The 16,072-nt window shown below is 41.8% G+C and overlaps 1 protein-coding gene across 3 annotated transcripts in view; it reads right to left on the reverse strand.

Annotated features, from left to right (window-relative positions):
- Positions 1-311: 311 nt before the first annotated feature.
- Positions 312-16,072, reverse strand: part of sec24b (SEC24 homolog B, COPII coat complex component) — a 46,306-nt gene continuing 30,545 nt past the window's right edge. For all 3 annotated transcript variants that reach the window (XM_034206856.1, XM_034206854.1, XM_034206853.1), the window contains 6 exons: positions 15,675-15,850; positions 12,443-12,580; positions 10,144-10,248; positions 9,667-9,759; positions 5,974-6,077; positions 312-1,251 (listed from right to left, as the gene is read on the reverse strand). In XM_034206856.1, the coding sequence (XP_034062747.1) occupies positions 1,137-1,251; positions 5,974-6,077; positions 9,667-9,759; positions 10,144-10,248; positions 12,443-12,580; positions 15,675-15,850 (731 nt within the window). In that variant the 3' untranslated portion in view covers positions 312-1,136. The remainder of the gene's footprint in view (positions 1,252-5,973; positions 6,078-9,666; positions 9,760-10,143; positions 10,249-12,442; positions 12,581-15,674; positions 15,851-16,072) is intronic.

Consider the following 16,072-nt stretch of genomic DNA (forward strand, 5'->3'; position numbering starts at 1 on the left):
GACCCACTTATGGAGTGTAGGGTCCAGTCACTCGGGCATCTAAGGGTTACATTGTGTGAGGCAGTCATGAAATCATTGGGGTGTAATGCGGAGCGAGTCACGTGTGAAGTAAACATGTCGAAACATGAGAGCAATTAGTCCTGAAGTCACACGATGTCTGAGTATCGTGACACGACATCAACCGGTTTCTAACGTGAGTCATCAAAACTGTGGGAACACGGCGAGTCCAGAAACCGTTTCCTAAACACATACTTGAGTGAAAGCAGTTTTAATAAATCCTTGCTGGAGATTAAAACATAAAACAAGCAGTGGTCTGTTTTTGTTTTTTATTTAATAAGCTGGTTCATAAATTATCGCACATAAAAGACTCTTCATCAATAGTTACAAAGTGGATAGCAACTTCATTAGCGCCTGGAAAAATGATAAAAACAAATCAGGAGGAGTTTGTGGAGAGGGGGGGGGGGGGTTGATCTTGATAAATCATGAGTTCACACAGTGGAGGAGAGGGGGGGGGGCAACAGAGAGTAGGGGGGGTTTCAACATCCAACCACTGTCGCTTCGTATTCCCGTTAAACTTCTTAACGCTCGGACTAGCAGCGAACAAAACGGTGGCATGCGTTTCGTCTTTCATGCCGGAAAAACCTTGTTTCTTTTCTCCAGTGTATTAAAAAAAAAATAGGAGTGAAGAGGGGGAATAAATTATAAAATAATAACAACAAAAAAGACAACACTAGCTACATGTGAGGTTCACGAAAAACAACTAATGACAGAATGAAGCGGCGTCTTCTTGGCTCGGTTACCCTTCTGTTCTCGAAGGGTTAGCGAGAGGCTAACGGGGGTTTCAATAACTCATTATGGAGTGGAATAAACCCCCGTTCTTCTTTGATTTCACTTCTTTCCTACAACTATCTCCCTCCCCCCTCGGAGGGTCTAGATCTCGGTCTGAAATCGGTCCCGGATGTGTTTGATACGACGGATGTATGGAGGATCGGGATGTAACCCGCCTCGCTAAAACTGGTCTGAATGAGCGATGGGTGTCCGCCATTTCTAACGCTAGTTTTCTCTCTACGGCGCCCCCCAAATCCTCTCCCCGTGAGGATTCGAGCGGCCAGAGCTTCTCTCGGTGTCACGGGAGCCTACTTGGACATTTGCTGCTGAATTTGCTCCAGGAATTGTGATAAAGATGAATCCGAGTCCGAGCTATCCTCCACCAGGTACTGGAAGAAGGTGGCTTTAGAGGAAGCTTCGTCCCTGCAGGAGGACACAGAAGAGTAGACATGTATTATTATGGATTCTATGTAAGGCTGAGTATCGTTTGAATACCACAGAGAGACAGCTTCATCCCGCAGGCAATAAGACAATTTCATAACATTCATCTGCTACTTAGTAATTATCTATCCATTATATCATTCCAATAACTACTTTTTTTTTGTATTACTTTTAATATAATATACTTTAATATTGTTTTAATATTGTCTGCTTATCTGTATTATTGTGTTGCATTGTTGGAGAAGCCTGTGACCTAAGATTTTCAACGACATAATTACTCTGTACCTATGTTAGTTTGACAATAAGGAACCTTGAACCTTGAATATGTTCTATATATACATACATTTGTCCTGTTGTAATTTGTTGTGCGGGTTATTCTTTCATCCATACATGTTAAAGAAAATGGGATCTTAATACATCTTATGCCCCATGATACTAAATGTCAAACCTAATCAGAATCGGTCTTATGTAAACACACATGCATTAACCAGGCTCATGAGGAAGTTAATGAGTTCAATAGAGTGTATCAGACACACATACATGCGATGCAGTGGTTGAGGAATCTTAACATGAGTAAAAATAGAAACAAACATGGTACTTAAACCCTCAATTACCAGTTTAAATTATTTTTAATGGTTCGTTTATTATTACTGAAACATTTATCTTAGGTATTATAAGTATAATATAATATCCAGCAGTGGCTCAGTCAGTCAGGCTTGGACTGGGAGCTGTAGGGTCGCCGGTTCAAGTCCCCGACCAGACCTAAACTATGGAGTGTGGACTACTACTTAGAGAGGTCCCAGTTCACCTCCTGCTGTGAATATCACGGAAGGAGCAATCTCTTTCTCATCCAAAAAAATACCTGATAACCCACTTTTTAAATATTTGTTTTGGTTCAAATATACTTAATATACTATTAACACATAGATCAATGGCGAGGTAAAAGGTACACACATCATATCACCCAGACTATGATCGGGTTTATGGACTGTTTGTCGTATCGTCGGACATTACAATTAAAAACTTGGGCTCCAGAAATTATAAAGGGCATCGGCAGCGATTTCTGACATCATTTCTATTGGTCAAACAATCAGTTGAGAAAATAATCAATAATCGAAAAAATACAAAAATGAATTTAATGACTTTGAGCTTCATAACACTGCAACCAAACACTTTTATACATAATACATATAATATTACATTTCTAACCATTTTAATGTTCCCTTTTTTCCAAGTAAAAAATCTTGTTTTTGTTATAGTGTGACTTTCCACTGTCTCAAAACATTTCAAAAATGTAACTCATGACAAGTATTTCTCATTTGTCAGAGGCATGACAACACCCCCAGTTATTTTCGCTGACATCAGCTGTTCTCCACAACAACAACAACAGTGTGGTGTAAACACATGTTGGAGCAACAATGCAGAGCCACAGAGGAGGAGAACAACAACAATGAGCTTTCGATCAACGACCTCACTGTATATGGAAATATTTCTGTCGCTCTCAGACCCAGATCTCTGCTGCGAGAAAGATTCCAGAGAGCGGTCACACCCGGTTTCTGAGTTTCAGTCAGAAGGACATCAAACAAGATGGGTGTTGTTTAGATGTTGACAACAACAACAACAACAAAACCATGGTGCCGTCAGCTTTTTTCTGAAACAGACTAAGACAGGTGTTCCTAACCGTTGCCTTAAAATGGACCACTATTCTATTATTCCTAAACTGACTGTGGGTGTTTCTCAATGTCGAGGACGCTTCCTTGGTAGGACATGTCCGTCCGAGTCAGGTCCTTCAGAAGCGAGGCAAGAATCCTTCCTTGCCTCGGAAAACGAAGAATGGTGGAACAGGCTAACAGGTGTGCGTCATGTGCGAGGCCCCGCCTTAAATGGAGCACGATTTCCACCAAAGATTTGGGAAATCGGTCCGTACACAAAGCATTGTGGGGATTTTAAGACCGCGGAGGATACACATCGAAATTTTCCGCAACGAAGTACACCGGCCTCGGTAGAATTCCAAGCATCCTGGACATTGGAACAGTCCTTCGGCGGGACTCGATGACGTAGCATCCTTGAAATAGTGGCTCTGGAGCAGCCTTCCTCGACATTGAGAAACACCCTGTTACTAAATACTTTATGGATATATTATATTATTTTCAATACATAACAACAACAGTAAAGAAATACCAATACAATATAAAATAAAGTTAAAGAGTGAACATTTATTTATTTTAAGGAATTTTGAGCAGATTATTTCCAGTGAATATTGCATCAGAGATCATGTCTCCATTTGTTTAAACAATGATGTTATACAACTCTGTCTGTAGTGTGTTGTATTCAATAAAAGGTTTAGTAAAAGTGTGTGTCCAAATATTCTCTTTACCCTTATCCTGGGAGATTGATGTCGTAAAACATAATCCAAACTTTAAAAAAGTAGTTTAATTTGTCTTTTTTAACAGTAATAAATTAAACCCGATTTAAAAATAATAAGTTGTCGTACACCCCTTAAAATACACATCTTGTAATCAATAAGGCCTCAAGACCCCTGTGAAGATTGTCACTAAACCTTAGGACACATTATCACGCTATATTAGAGACTAAACTTTATTATTATTAGTTTTTATAAAGATTTATGTTTGGGGGTTTCTTAGTGGTCTGATTGTTGGGACCAAGCCCCCAGGAAGTGCGCCGGACTCTGAGAAAAATATTCGTAGTGTCCAAACGGCGGTACTGCAACTTCCGTTTCAGCCCGTGACGTCACTGTGCCCAGAAATACTTTTCCCCATTGATTAAGAGACGTCTGTAAATCGTTGGATACATTTTTTTACTAAATAAACTACCCAGTATGAACATTTGTGTAGCCCTTATTAAAAACATTAGGTCCTCAAGTTGTAAAATGTGCTAATAACGTTATTCTGAGAGTTATTTTCCTCGGCGTTATGAACGCGCCAGGCATGATGGGTAATCTGTGACATTTCGCTCTCTCAAAAGCTGGGCCATTTTGTCCTCATGCGCCAATGAGCAGCTCTCATAGGAAAGAACGAGACCCCGCCTCCCACGCTGTATCCAGTTCTTATTACATGGCTTAGTTGAATACTCGATTCTGATTGGTCAATTGAGAACACGTGACAGGTTGATAATCCAGAACAGACAGACCGCTGTCAAGGATTTATTGACCGTTGTGAAGGACGCTCACGTCTGCAAAAAGAAGTCCGGTCGATTGAACTCTATACAGTTTGGAGGGACAAGAAAACAGCGGAGAAGTAACGGGCAGGAACCCTCCTTTTTACGCAGCGGTCCAGACATAGACATCAAACGGCGACACATATTCAGTGTGCAGTTCCTTTGGCATCAGGGCAGGGATATCGAGATGCTTTCAAAGGTTTGACATCATGAATTGTGCTACTTTTAAAGCAAGCAACGATGTTTTCAAATCTGTAATCAAAAAGATCCACAAAAACGCTATCGAAGCACTTCCTGCCGCTGCTCCGTAGTTCAAACGGTAACAACGGACTATTTTTCTTAGCAGATGTATGTCAATTTAAATAAATCATAGCCTACTATTTTTTAAATCAATAAAAACATTTCAAATAATATTGGGAGTCATGTCGTTACTTTGTTGAGAATGTGGCCGTGTAATAAGCGGGATAATGTGCGGTGACTTGGTCATTATGGAGACCACCCTTCATGCTGATGAAGATAGCAGGGTTTCCCACATAGACTTTACTGCGGGCCGCACAGGTATATTAACGGCCACCAAAGTATAACTCGCGAGCCATTTAGGTTGATTTTTTTTATCCGTCCGCAAGCACGACGGCATCTGCGACCCATCGCTCTACCCCTCGCTATCGCGTGAAGGGTCTGCTTTATGCGCTCCGCACAGTAACCCTGCTGCGAGGCTCTGGCGAACAGTTCATGAGCGTGCTCACTAGCGCACCCCCCCTTCATTCACTAGCGCACCCCCCCTTCATAAAGTCAAGAACCCCTCAAAAGGTACGGTTTATTTCATTTTAAGGATGCGCACAAAGCAACATCTCCAGGTGCTCCTTTGAGAACCAGGGCAAAAGAGTTATGTGCACCCCTGATTATGACGCTCCGATCTACTTTAAAATAGTTGGAAGAGGAACTGGAACTCATTTCTGTAACGGAAAATCAAAGTAAACTATGTCCTCTTGCCAAAACATAACAGATAAGGAACAACAAAAGAATTAGAAGCAGCCTCTCAGACTTTTATAAACCCCAGCATCTGGATATGAGACGATGTGAGTGTTAGTATTTCTACTGAACTTCAACCTAATCATTTGTCAGACCTTATGACGCTCCGAACTACTTTAAAATAGCTGGAAGAGGAACTGAAACCCATTTCTGTAACGGCAAATCAAAGTTAACTATATCATTATATCAAAACAGAACAGATAAGGAACAAAAAGAGGAAGTAGCAGCCTCTCAGACTTTTCTACAGCCCAACATCTGGATGTGAGACGATGTGAGTGTTATTAGGAGTCAGATGCTGCTCCAGATGTGCGGTGGTCTTATTCTGTTAGTTTTTATAAAGATTCCTTTTTTAGGAGTTGTCTTGGTGGTCTGATGTTTGGGACACGTCAAATATAACTGCGACTTCTCATCTTTGTGTATTTGTGTATTGGGGATTGTTAGAAACGGTATTTGGATCTCTCTGTCGGTACACACAAACTTTGACGGAGGTCTTACTTGAGGACGTGGATGGTGGAGCAGAACGCTCTGTTGTCCTGCAGCCAGTCGAGGAACGCTCGCACTCGCTCCGACAGAGGGGTCTCCAGCTCAGGGATGTGACTCTGCAAGAGAGGACGGGGGGGAACAACGCTTTAAAATCACCAAGATCCCTCGTAGACCTCCACACAACATATAGGCAAGGCAAGGCAGGTTTAATCATACAGCACCTTTCAACACAAGGCAATTCAAAGTGCTTTACACAAATGAAAGACATTAAGAGCACATTAGAAACATTAAAAAGCAAAGATAGTAAAATATGAATAACACAGGTTCATGAATACAAGCTGCAGTGCAAGATGTGAATAGTTCAATTAAAAGCAGCGGCAAAAAGAAAAGTCTTCAGCCTGGATTTAAAAGTAGCAAGAGTTGCAGCGGTGTTATATACCGTTATATATCACCTCCTTGTGCTATTTCACTATGTATCATCATTACTGGCTGCTACTTACTTTGCACTTCTTACTTCTTTAACCACACTGCTGTAAAATAACACTGTGCGCTATATATACACCTTTTACTAGGGTTGTCAACATTAATGCTTTTGCGATTAATCTCGGAAGCTTAGTGTGCTCAAAGAAACATAAATTAATCAAATGACCAAGTTTGACCCCAACTTCCTCCCTAATTCCAGCGCAGATGTTTACAATAAACTCCTTGGCAGCGAAAAGGCAAAGAAAGCGGAGGATCTTGCAAAAATAATGTATGTAAGAGACCACTGCACCAGACCAGTAAGAACCATCACGACCTCGCTGTAGCTGCCTTCATTTGAGTTACATTTTGCTGAATCATGGTCCAGTTTCTTGAAGTTGCATCGGAGTGTGAGAAAGTGGACCGAGTCACCTCTGTAGGAACAGATAGAGCTGCACTATGACAGCGTAAGAGATGATATAACCTGTGTAGAGCACATTATACAGAGGGGAATCATGGCAGCTTTGTCGATGCTTTAGATGTAACGGCCCGTCCACACGGCGGCGTGCGTTGAAGCTTCAAAGCGTCACCCCATTCACTTTGAATGGGGTGACGCTTTGCCGAACTGCATTGTGGTTCCGTCGCTTCGCTCGCTTCAAAAGTTGAGCAATGTTTAACTTTTGAAGTTCCGACGGAAGCGTCAGCCAATCAAATCACAAGCTCTAGCGAATCAAACCGCGTGCTTGTGTGTCTGGGGCGGGAGATTCATGTGATTGGTTGTTGGTCGAGTTTTAGACACGCCCGCCGGCAAGCTTCAACGCACGCCGCCGTGTGGACGCTGCGTTAGTGTCGAAAGATGTACGGACTTCATGCCAATCATTCAGAAATCATGTTACATATAGTAAATACAAACCTCTTATTTCTCTGACCAGTGTCATGCATGTCTTTATTACAACAACACCACCCATGTATTGCACTATCTATTCTATTTGATCTGTTTTATGTCCTATATGTATTCATGTTGCACTGTTGTAGGAGCCTGTGACCTACGTTTTTCATTGCCATATCTACACTGTAGCTAATATGCACATGACCCTGTCCTGGGAGTGGATCAGGAGTCGTTGGCAGTGGCGTCGGAGAGGAGCAAGTTGAGGAAACCTCTCAACATTCTGGACAACGGGTCTCACCCGCTGCATGCCACACTGGTTTCCTACCGGAGCACTTTCAGCCACAGACTGAGACCACCGAAGACCACCACGGAGCGGAGTGGAGTCTTTCCTCCCAGTGGCCATCAAACCCTAACCCCAATATAATTACCATCATTACAATACACTCGCTGCTATACAACATAATATGCTATGATAACGTGCAATTACGTAACTGCCACTACTAAATACTGCTGATAATTGCATTGATTGTGTGACCATCTATGTTTCATGTTTTCTGTAGATGTTTAATTGCTCTTTTTAATGCACAGTTTTGATGTTGTGCTGCTGTGTTTATTGTATTTTTGTTACTCTGGCAAAACAATTTCCTTCGGGATAAATAAAGTCTTACCTCAAAATACAGTATTATAATTCTCTTTTTGTATTAAACGCAATTACATTTCTATCTGATTAACACCACTACTTACAAATGACTCCTGGTTCCCTCGTCACTACTTTAATATGTCTATAATGCTGCTACCTATCCTTTCTACCTTGAATCTGCGCCTTTGTCTTTATCTGCACTGTCACATTTTGCTGTTACAGTGTAAACGTCCCCGCTGTGGGCCATTCCAGAATAAAGGATTTCTGCATTGTTGTCATTGCTGAGTCTCAAAACAGATCATGTTTATTCACACAATCATCTCCCCACAGTGTGGTTAACAGAAATATGCCCGCATAAACAAACGCTGACGCTTGTTCTGGAAGTCACCATCACAGTGTGCTAATGACTGAGGGCACAGTTTGTTTAAAAAGCTTCACCAGCAAATCTGCCAGACACAGACACACACACACACACACACACACACACACACACACACACACACACACACACACACACACACACACACACACACACACACACACACACACACACCACACACACACACACACACACACACACCACACACACACACCCACACACACACACACACCACACACACACACACACCACACACACACACACACACACACACACACACACACACACACCACACCACACACACACACACACACCACACAACACACACACACACACACACACACACATCACACACACACACACACACACACACACACACACACACACACACACACACCACACACACACACACACAACACACACACACACACCACACACACACACACACACACACACACACACAACACACACACACCACACACACACACACACACACACACACACACACACACACACACACACACACACACACACACACACACACACACACACACACACACAGGAAGCTGCATTGCATCAGTCGTGCAGAACCTGGGCGGTGGTGTGTAAAATAAAACCACAATTTCCCGAATCAGTTACTTCCTGTCATGTTGGATGTGGCTCCAAAAGTCAGATTTTATGCAGAAATTCAAAAGATATTATTTGAATGCTGGACATCTTATTTTGAAATTCTGGATAAAAAATTCTCATTTTTGAGATTGAGATTTTGCTTTTCAAAATAAGATGTCCATCATTAAAAGAATGTCTTATTTTGAAATGCTGGATACATTTTCTCACTTTTATCTCAGTTAAAGGAGGGCATTTCAACCTGCTTTTCAAAATAAGATGTCTATCATTAAAAGAATGTCTTATTTTGAAATTCTGGATACATTTTCTCTCAGTTAAAGGAGGAGATTTCACTCTGCTTTTCAAAATAAGATGTCCGTCATTAAAAGAATGTCTTATTTTGAAATGCTGGATAAATTCTCACTTTTATCTCAGTTAAAGGAGGGCATTTCAACCTGCTTTTCAAAATAAGATGTATATCATTAAAATAATGTCTTATTTTGAAATGCTGGATACATTTTCTCACTTTTCTCTCAGTTAAAGGAGGAGATTTAACCCTGCTTTTCAAAATAAGATGTCCATCATTAAAAGAATGTCTTATTTTGAAATGCTGGATACATTTTCTCTCAGTTAAAAGGAGGAGATTTAACCCTGCTTTTCAAAATAAGATGTCCATCATTAAAAGAATGTCTTATTTTGAAATGCTGGATGCTTGTTCACAGTGTCACTGACCATGTTCTGGGGTATTGCAGCGTAGTTGGGACAGCCCAGAACGTCTCTGATGAACATCTCGTTGCAGTTTTTGCCGATCCAAAAATAAAACACCTGCACAGAGAGAAACAGAGAGTCAGGAAAGTGCATTTATTATTCATGAAACACAGATAGGTTTTGAAAAATACACACAAAAGATCCCCAAGATGAGGTGGATGCTACAGAAAGAAGGGCCATAAAAACGGTAATCAACTAATTTATTGTGTATGAACTCACATGATCTCAAATGAAGAGAATTTGTTAACAAAGATGTTTCCAGTAATAAATAATAGTTAGTAAAGTCAATGAAAAGGACTTAATGTGTAAAAAAGCTATTAAATACATATTAATAGACTTAATAATTATTAAACAATATTTTAAAAAAATGCCATAGTTAACACATTTAAACGAATGTATGAACACTTGTGTATTGTATTAATAATAATCATGAAGCCTTACGTTTCCACAGTCCATGAGGAAGGCCCCGTCGCGGCTCAGCCTCTCTGAGCTCAGGTGCAGCAGGGGAGGCTGAGGGACCACCGAGTCGTTCAGGTGCAGCGCCCCCTGCAGGACACACAGGACAGTGCACTGGGTGAGCCATTTGTTTTAAATATATTAATCAAAACAAAAGAGTAACCCTAACTGTTAAGAAGCATAAAAAGGTCATGTTCAAATCTCCTTCAAAATGATTCTTGAACATCCATTCATCAGGGCAATCATTTTTCATGGCAAAAATGCAGTTTTGATCATCTTAAAGGTCCCATGTCATGCTTTTCCGGTTATTACCCGTCCCCTTGTGTGTTATGAAGGTTTTTCTGCATGTAAACGGTCTGCAGAGTCAAAAACCCTCAAAGTACACCCTGTAGCGAGTAAAACTCTAACACAGAAAATATCTGTCTATGCTGCCCCAGAACGCCTCGTTGGAGATTTCTCTTTTTCCATTTTTTTCTTCCTGGTCATAGTGACGTAACGGTCATAGTGACGTAACGGTCATAGTGACGTAACGGTCATAGTGACGTAACGAGTATAGTGACGTAACGAGTATAGTGACGTAACGAGTATAGTGACGTAACGGTCATAGTGACGTAACGGTCATAGTGACGTAACGAGTATAGTGGCGTAACGGTCATAGTGGCGTAACGGTCATAGTGGCGTAACAGTCATAGTGACGCAACGAGTATAGTGACGTAACGAGTATAGTGGCGTAACGAGTATAGTGGCGTAACGGTCATAGTGGCGTAACAGTCATAGTGACGTAACGAGTATAGTGACGTAACGAGTATAGTGACGTAACGAGTATAGTGGCGTAACGGTCATAGTGACGTAACGAGTATAGTGACGTAACGAGTATAGTGACGTAACGGTCATAGTGACGTAACGAGTATAATGACCTAACGAGTATAGTGACGTAACGGTCATAGTGACGTAACGAGTATAGTGACCTAACGAGTATAGTGACGTAACGAGTATAGTGCCGTAACGAGTATAGTGACGTAACGGTCATAGTGACGTAACGGTCATAGTGACGTAACGAGTATAGTGACGTAACGAGTATAGTGACGTAACGGTCATAGTGACGTAACAAGTATAGTGACGTAACGGTCATAGTGACGTAACGGTTATAGTGATGTAACGGTCATAGTGACGTAACGGTCATAGTGACGTAACAAGTATAGTGACGTAACGAGTATAGTGACCTAACGAGTATAGTGACGTAACGAGTATAGTGCCGTAACGAGTATAGTGACGTAACGGTCATAGTGACGTAACGGTCATAGTGACGTAACAAGTATAGTGACGTAACGGTCATAGTGACGTAACGGTCATAGTGACGTAACAAGTATAGTGACGTAACGGTCATAGTGACGTAACGGTTATAGTGATGTAACGGTCATAGTGACGTAACGGTCATAGTGACGTAACAAGTATAGTGACGTAACGGTCATAGTGACGTAACGGCTCCGCGGATCACACACACTGACTCAGCCTTATCTTTTGACCTGGCTGTGAGTGTGTGTGTGTGTGTGTGTGCGTGTGTGTGTGTGTGCTCAGGCTGAGTTCCGGGGTGTCTCGCTGTCTCACAGACCCCACGCAGCAACCAGGAAACGACACCAGTAATCCAGCTCACACTGTCCGCTCCTGGAGCCTCAAAGGGCAGAGCAGCGAGCCCCGTAACATCCCGCCAACACGGCACCCAGACCACACGGAGCATTCTCATCTGTTTATCATTACTGGTATCATTTCTGGTTGCTAACTAATGCTATTGTAACACATAATCACTGATGTTCCGCTGTAACGGTGGTGGACTCATCAGAACAGAGTGGGCGAGCTGACCAATCAGAGCACACTGGGCTGACAGGGAGGGGGGGGCAGGAGCTCCAACAAGCCGTTAAGGACAGAGAGTGAATACACATACTATACAGAGATGCTGTATGAGAAACCAATGTGAGTTTGGAACATTGAACAATGTAAATCTATTCTAGTAGACCTCAACAATGGAATTATGATCAGTAGAAATGGCCATGACATGGGACCTTTAAATATAGAAACGTCAACCCTATTCAAAGGGTTTATCTTTGGGTTTTGGTCAGAGAAAACCTGATACTAAATGACCCAACCGTTGGACTTTTAGAAACTAGGATGACGTTTTTTCACTTTCTTGAAACCGAACAATTATCGCCTGATTTAGAATATTTATCAACAGTAAAATAAATGTCGAGATGCAGCAGTAATATAACTCAGTGTTGTGGAGTCTCACCTGGTCGGACATGTTGTCCAGGCGGTACAGGTCGGGGTGCACCAGCCTCATCAGCTGCTGCAGCGGCTGCGTCTTGAACTCACACATCGCGAACACTCGCTCGTCCAGACGCGTGCACGTGCCCGTCCGCAAGGCTTTCTGAAAAACAAACACAAACAGTTTTAACATGCTTATTTCTTCCTTTTCACATTCACATTTAAAAGTTCAAAGTTAACTTTATTGTCAATCTTTCAGTTTGTGTGTACAGACAAAGAGATCGAAATACCGTTTCCCACAATCCCGAATACATAAACAAATATATATAAAAATATGTATATACCTAAAAATATGTATATACCTATATATTATATACACAATCAAAAGACACATTTATACCAGGGTTCCTGCAGGTTTCACCAACTCAAATGTAAGACTTTTTAAGACCACTTTGAATAGAATTTAAGACCTATTTCACAGCAAGAAAGTATGAAGGAAAATTGCTATGAAAGAAGATATACGTCCCATAATTACTTACAAAGTAAATTTCTTCATGTTCAACATAAGATCGATGACTGAACATAACAGCCCACAGAACTGTGTGTGTCTCTGTGTGTGTGTGTGTGTGTGTGTGTGTGTGTGTGTGTGTGTGTGTGTGTGTGTGTGTGTGTGTGTGTGTGTGTGTGTGTGTGTGTGTGTGTGTGTGTGTGTGACAAGAGCTATAGTCAGAGCTCTGCTGTCTTCATGCTGTTGTATGATTGGTATTTAGCGTCCACAGCACCTCGGCTTTAAGGGTTGACGTAGACTCAAACGTCGCCTGGAGGTCCCCCGGTGTTGTTGCGGGAGCTAACGGTGCATTAGCAAAACAAACGCTCATTTTGTTTACAAAAGGTGCAGCGGGCTTCAAACCCGTTCCCCTCCACTGGTTTCAACCAAGCACTAAATTCGACGTTTTCTAACCAAATACGGTTGAACTTAAACTTCCCCATATTTATTTGTAAGTAGATTCGAAGATACCTAATTTCTGACTGCCGCTAGCTGAAGCTTGGTTGCTAGGTTACTAGCTGGGTGTTCTTCGATAAGGGGCCGGGGGAAACAAAGTTAGTGATTACTGGTTCCATGTTGATTTATTTCAATACAAATTGTTGGGGGGAACTGAAAGGGTCTTGTTTCTTGTCTGGTTACTTTGCAGCCCGGACATTTCCCCCAAAACACATTTAGACGCGATCGCAACACAGAAGTACCTTTCAAATCCCATCATTTTTAAGACCTTCTAAATCATATTTAAGACCTTTCTTATTTTTTTGATCATATGACCTTTTTAAGGCCTTAAATTCTGATTATCAAATGTAAGACTTTTTAAGACCCCGCGGGAACCGCACAAATTAAGACATCAATAAAAGCACAACAATCAATATATACAAAATAACAGTCACTTCAATATCTGTGAGAACGTATAGTGTATGTATAAGTAACTCATACAACCGGTCATAACTACAGGCTGTGAGTTATTCAAACGTATTTGAATAAAAAGGGAAATATTAGCTTCTGAAAGGTAGTGGAGTAGATACTTGGCGCCTGTTTAGCAGCTCTCCTTTGTTTCTACTTTTCCTTGTCTTTTCTCTATGTTTTTAATCTCTAATCTGTGCGGTCCTGTTTTTCATTCTCACCCTGTTGCCGTTTCAACTACTGAATTCCCCTCAGGGATTAATAAGGTCCATCTTATATTATATATGGCATAACATGGAAAATACTAGTCCTTCAGAACAATACTTGAGTTCATGCACTTGGTTACACTACACGTCTCGCTCGTTCGTTTATCATGAAACACTTGAAATAATTAAAGGATAAATTAAAAAAGAAAGTAGAAAGAAAGTGAGGTCAAAGAAAACTAGTGATTTCAGATGTGTGTATCTCACACTGCCCCGTGACTTTTATTCATGTACCTTTTGATATTCATGTTTTATTATCTTTGCTTTTAAATGAGTGTTTTTAAATGCCATTTTATAATATGTTTCCAGCCAGTAATGAAGTGAGTGTGTGTGTGTGTGTGTGTGTGTGTGTGTGTGTGTGTGTAAAGCCAGTAATGAAGTGAGTGTGTGAGTGTGAGTGTGAGTGTGTGTGTGTGTGTGTGTATGTGTGTGTGTGTGTGTGTGTGTGTGTAAAGCCAGTAATGAAGCGAGTGTGTGTGTGTGTGTGTGTGTGTGTGTGTGTCTGTGTGTGTGTAAAGCCAGTAATGAAGCGAGTGTGTGTGTGTGTGTGTGTGTGTGTGTGTGTGTGTGTGTGTGTGTGTGTGTGTCTGTGTGTGTGTAAAGCCAGTAATGAAGCGAGTGTGTGTGTGTGTGTGTGTGTGTGTGTGTGTGTAAAGCCAGTAATGAAGCGAGTGTGTGTGTGTGTTCGTTTGTTCGTGTGTGTGTAAAGCCAGTAATGAAGCGTGTGTGTGTCTGTGTGTGTGTGTGTGTGTGTGTGTGTGTGTGTAAAGCCAGTAATGAAGCGTGTGTGTGTGTGTGTGTGTAAAGCCAGTAATGAAGCGAGTGTGTGTGTGTTCGTTTGTTCGTGTGTGTGTAAAGCCAGTAATGAAGCGTGTGTGTGTCTGTGTGTGTGTGTGTAAAGCCAGTAATGAAGCATGTGTGTGTGTGTGTAAAGCCAGTAATGAAGCGTGTGTGTGTGTGTGTGTTCGTTTGTTCGTGTGTGTGTAAAGCCAGTAATGAAGCGTGTGTCTGTGTGTGTGTGTGTGTGTGTAAAGCCAGTAATGAAGCGTGTGTGTGTGTGTGTGTTCGTTTGTTCGTGTGTGTGTAAAGCCAGTAATGAAGCGTGTGTCTGTGTGTGTGTGTGTGTGTAAAGCCAGTAATGAAGCATGTGTGTGTGTGTAAAGCCAGTAATGAAGCGAGTGTGTGTGTGTGTTCGTTTGTTCGTGTGTGTGTAAAGCCAGTAATGAAGCGAGTGTGTGTGTGTGTGTGTGTTTGTGTGTGTGTGTGTGTAAAGCCAGTAATGAAGCGAGTGTGTATGTGTGTGGGTGTGTGTGTGTGTGTGTGTGTGTGTAAAGCCAGTAATGAAGTGAGTGTGTGTGTGGGTGTGTGTGTTTGTGTGTGTATAAAGCCAGTAATGAAGCGAGTGTGTGTCTGTGTGTGTGTGTGTGTGTAAAGCCAGTAATGAAGCATGTGTGTGTGTGTGTGTGTGTGTGTGTGTGTGTGTGTGTGTGTGTGTGTGTGTGTGTGTGTGTGTGTGTGTGTGTGTGTGTGTGTTTCTGCCTGACCTGTTTGAGCAGCGCGAGGATGTAGACGGGGAAGAGGCACATGGAGGCGGGCACCACGAGGCCGGACTGCTGCAGGTTGGACACGTTGGACTTGTAGGCGCTCACCATGTCCACCACGGCGTTGGTCAGAGCGTCACGAGCGTCCGACAGGCTGGACGTTATCGCCCGGTCGATTGCTGGAGCGTGGGAAAAAACATTAGAACCAGAAGAGAAAATCCACTGCTGACAATAATACATATTAAGACATTTTTAAAAAGCTCTTTGCCGAATGATTTAACGGGCTGTAAGAAAATGTAGAAAGAAAGCGTAATTCGACAGTATGAAGTTGACTTTTGATTGTGTTTGTCAGCAACTGTGACTGAAAGAATTATTGCTTTTATTTGACTTTTTTATGGTTT

This window comes from Gymnodraco acuticeps, unplaced genomic scaffold (genome assembly GCF_902827175.1).
Source record: "Gymnodraco acuticeps unplaced genomic scaffold, fGymAcu1.1, whole genome shotgun sequence".
Taxonomy (NCBI): Eukaryota; Metazoa; Chordata; class Actinopteri; order Perciformes; family Bathydraconidae; genus Gymnodraco; species Gymnodraco acuticeps.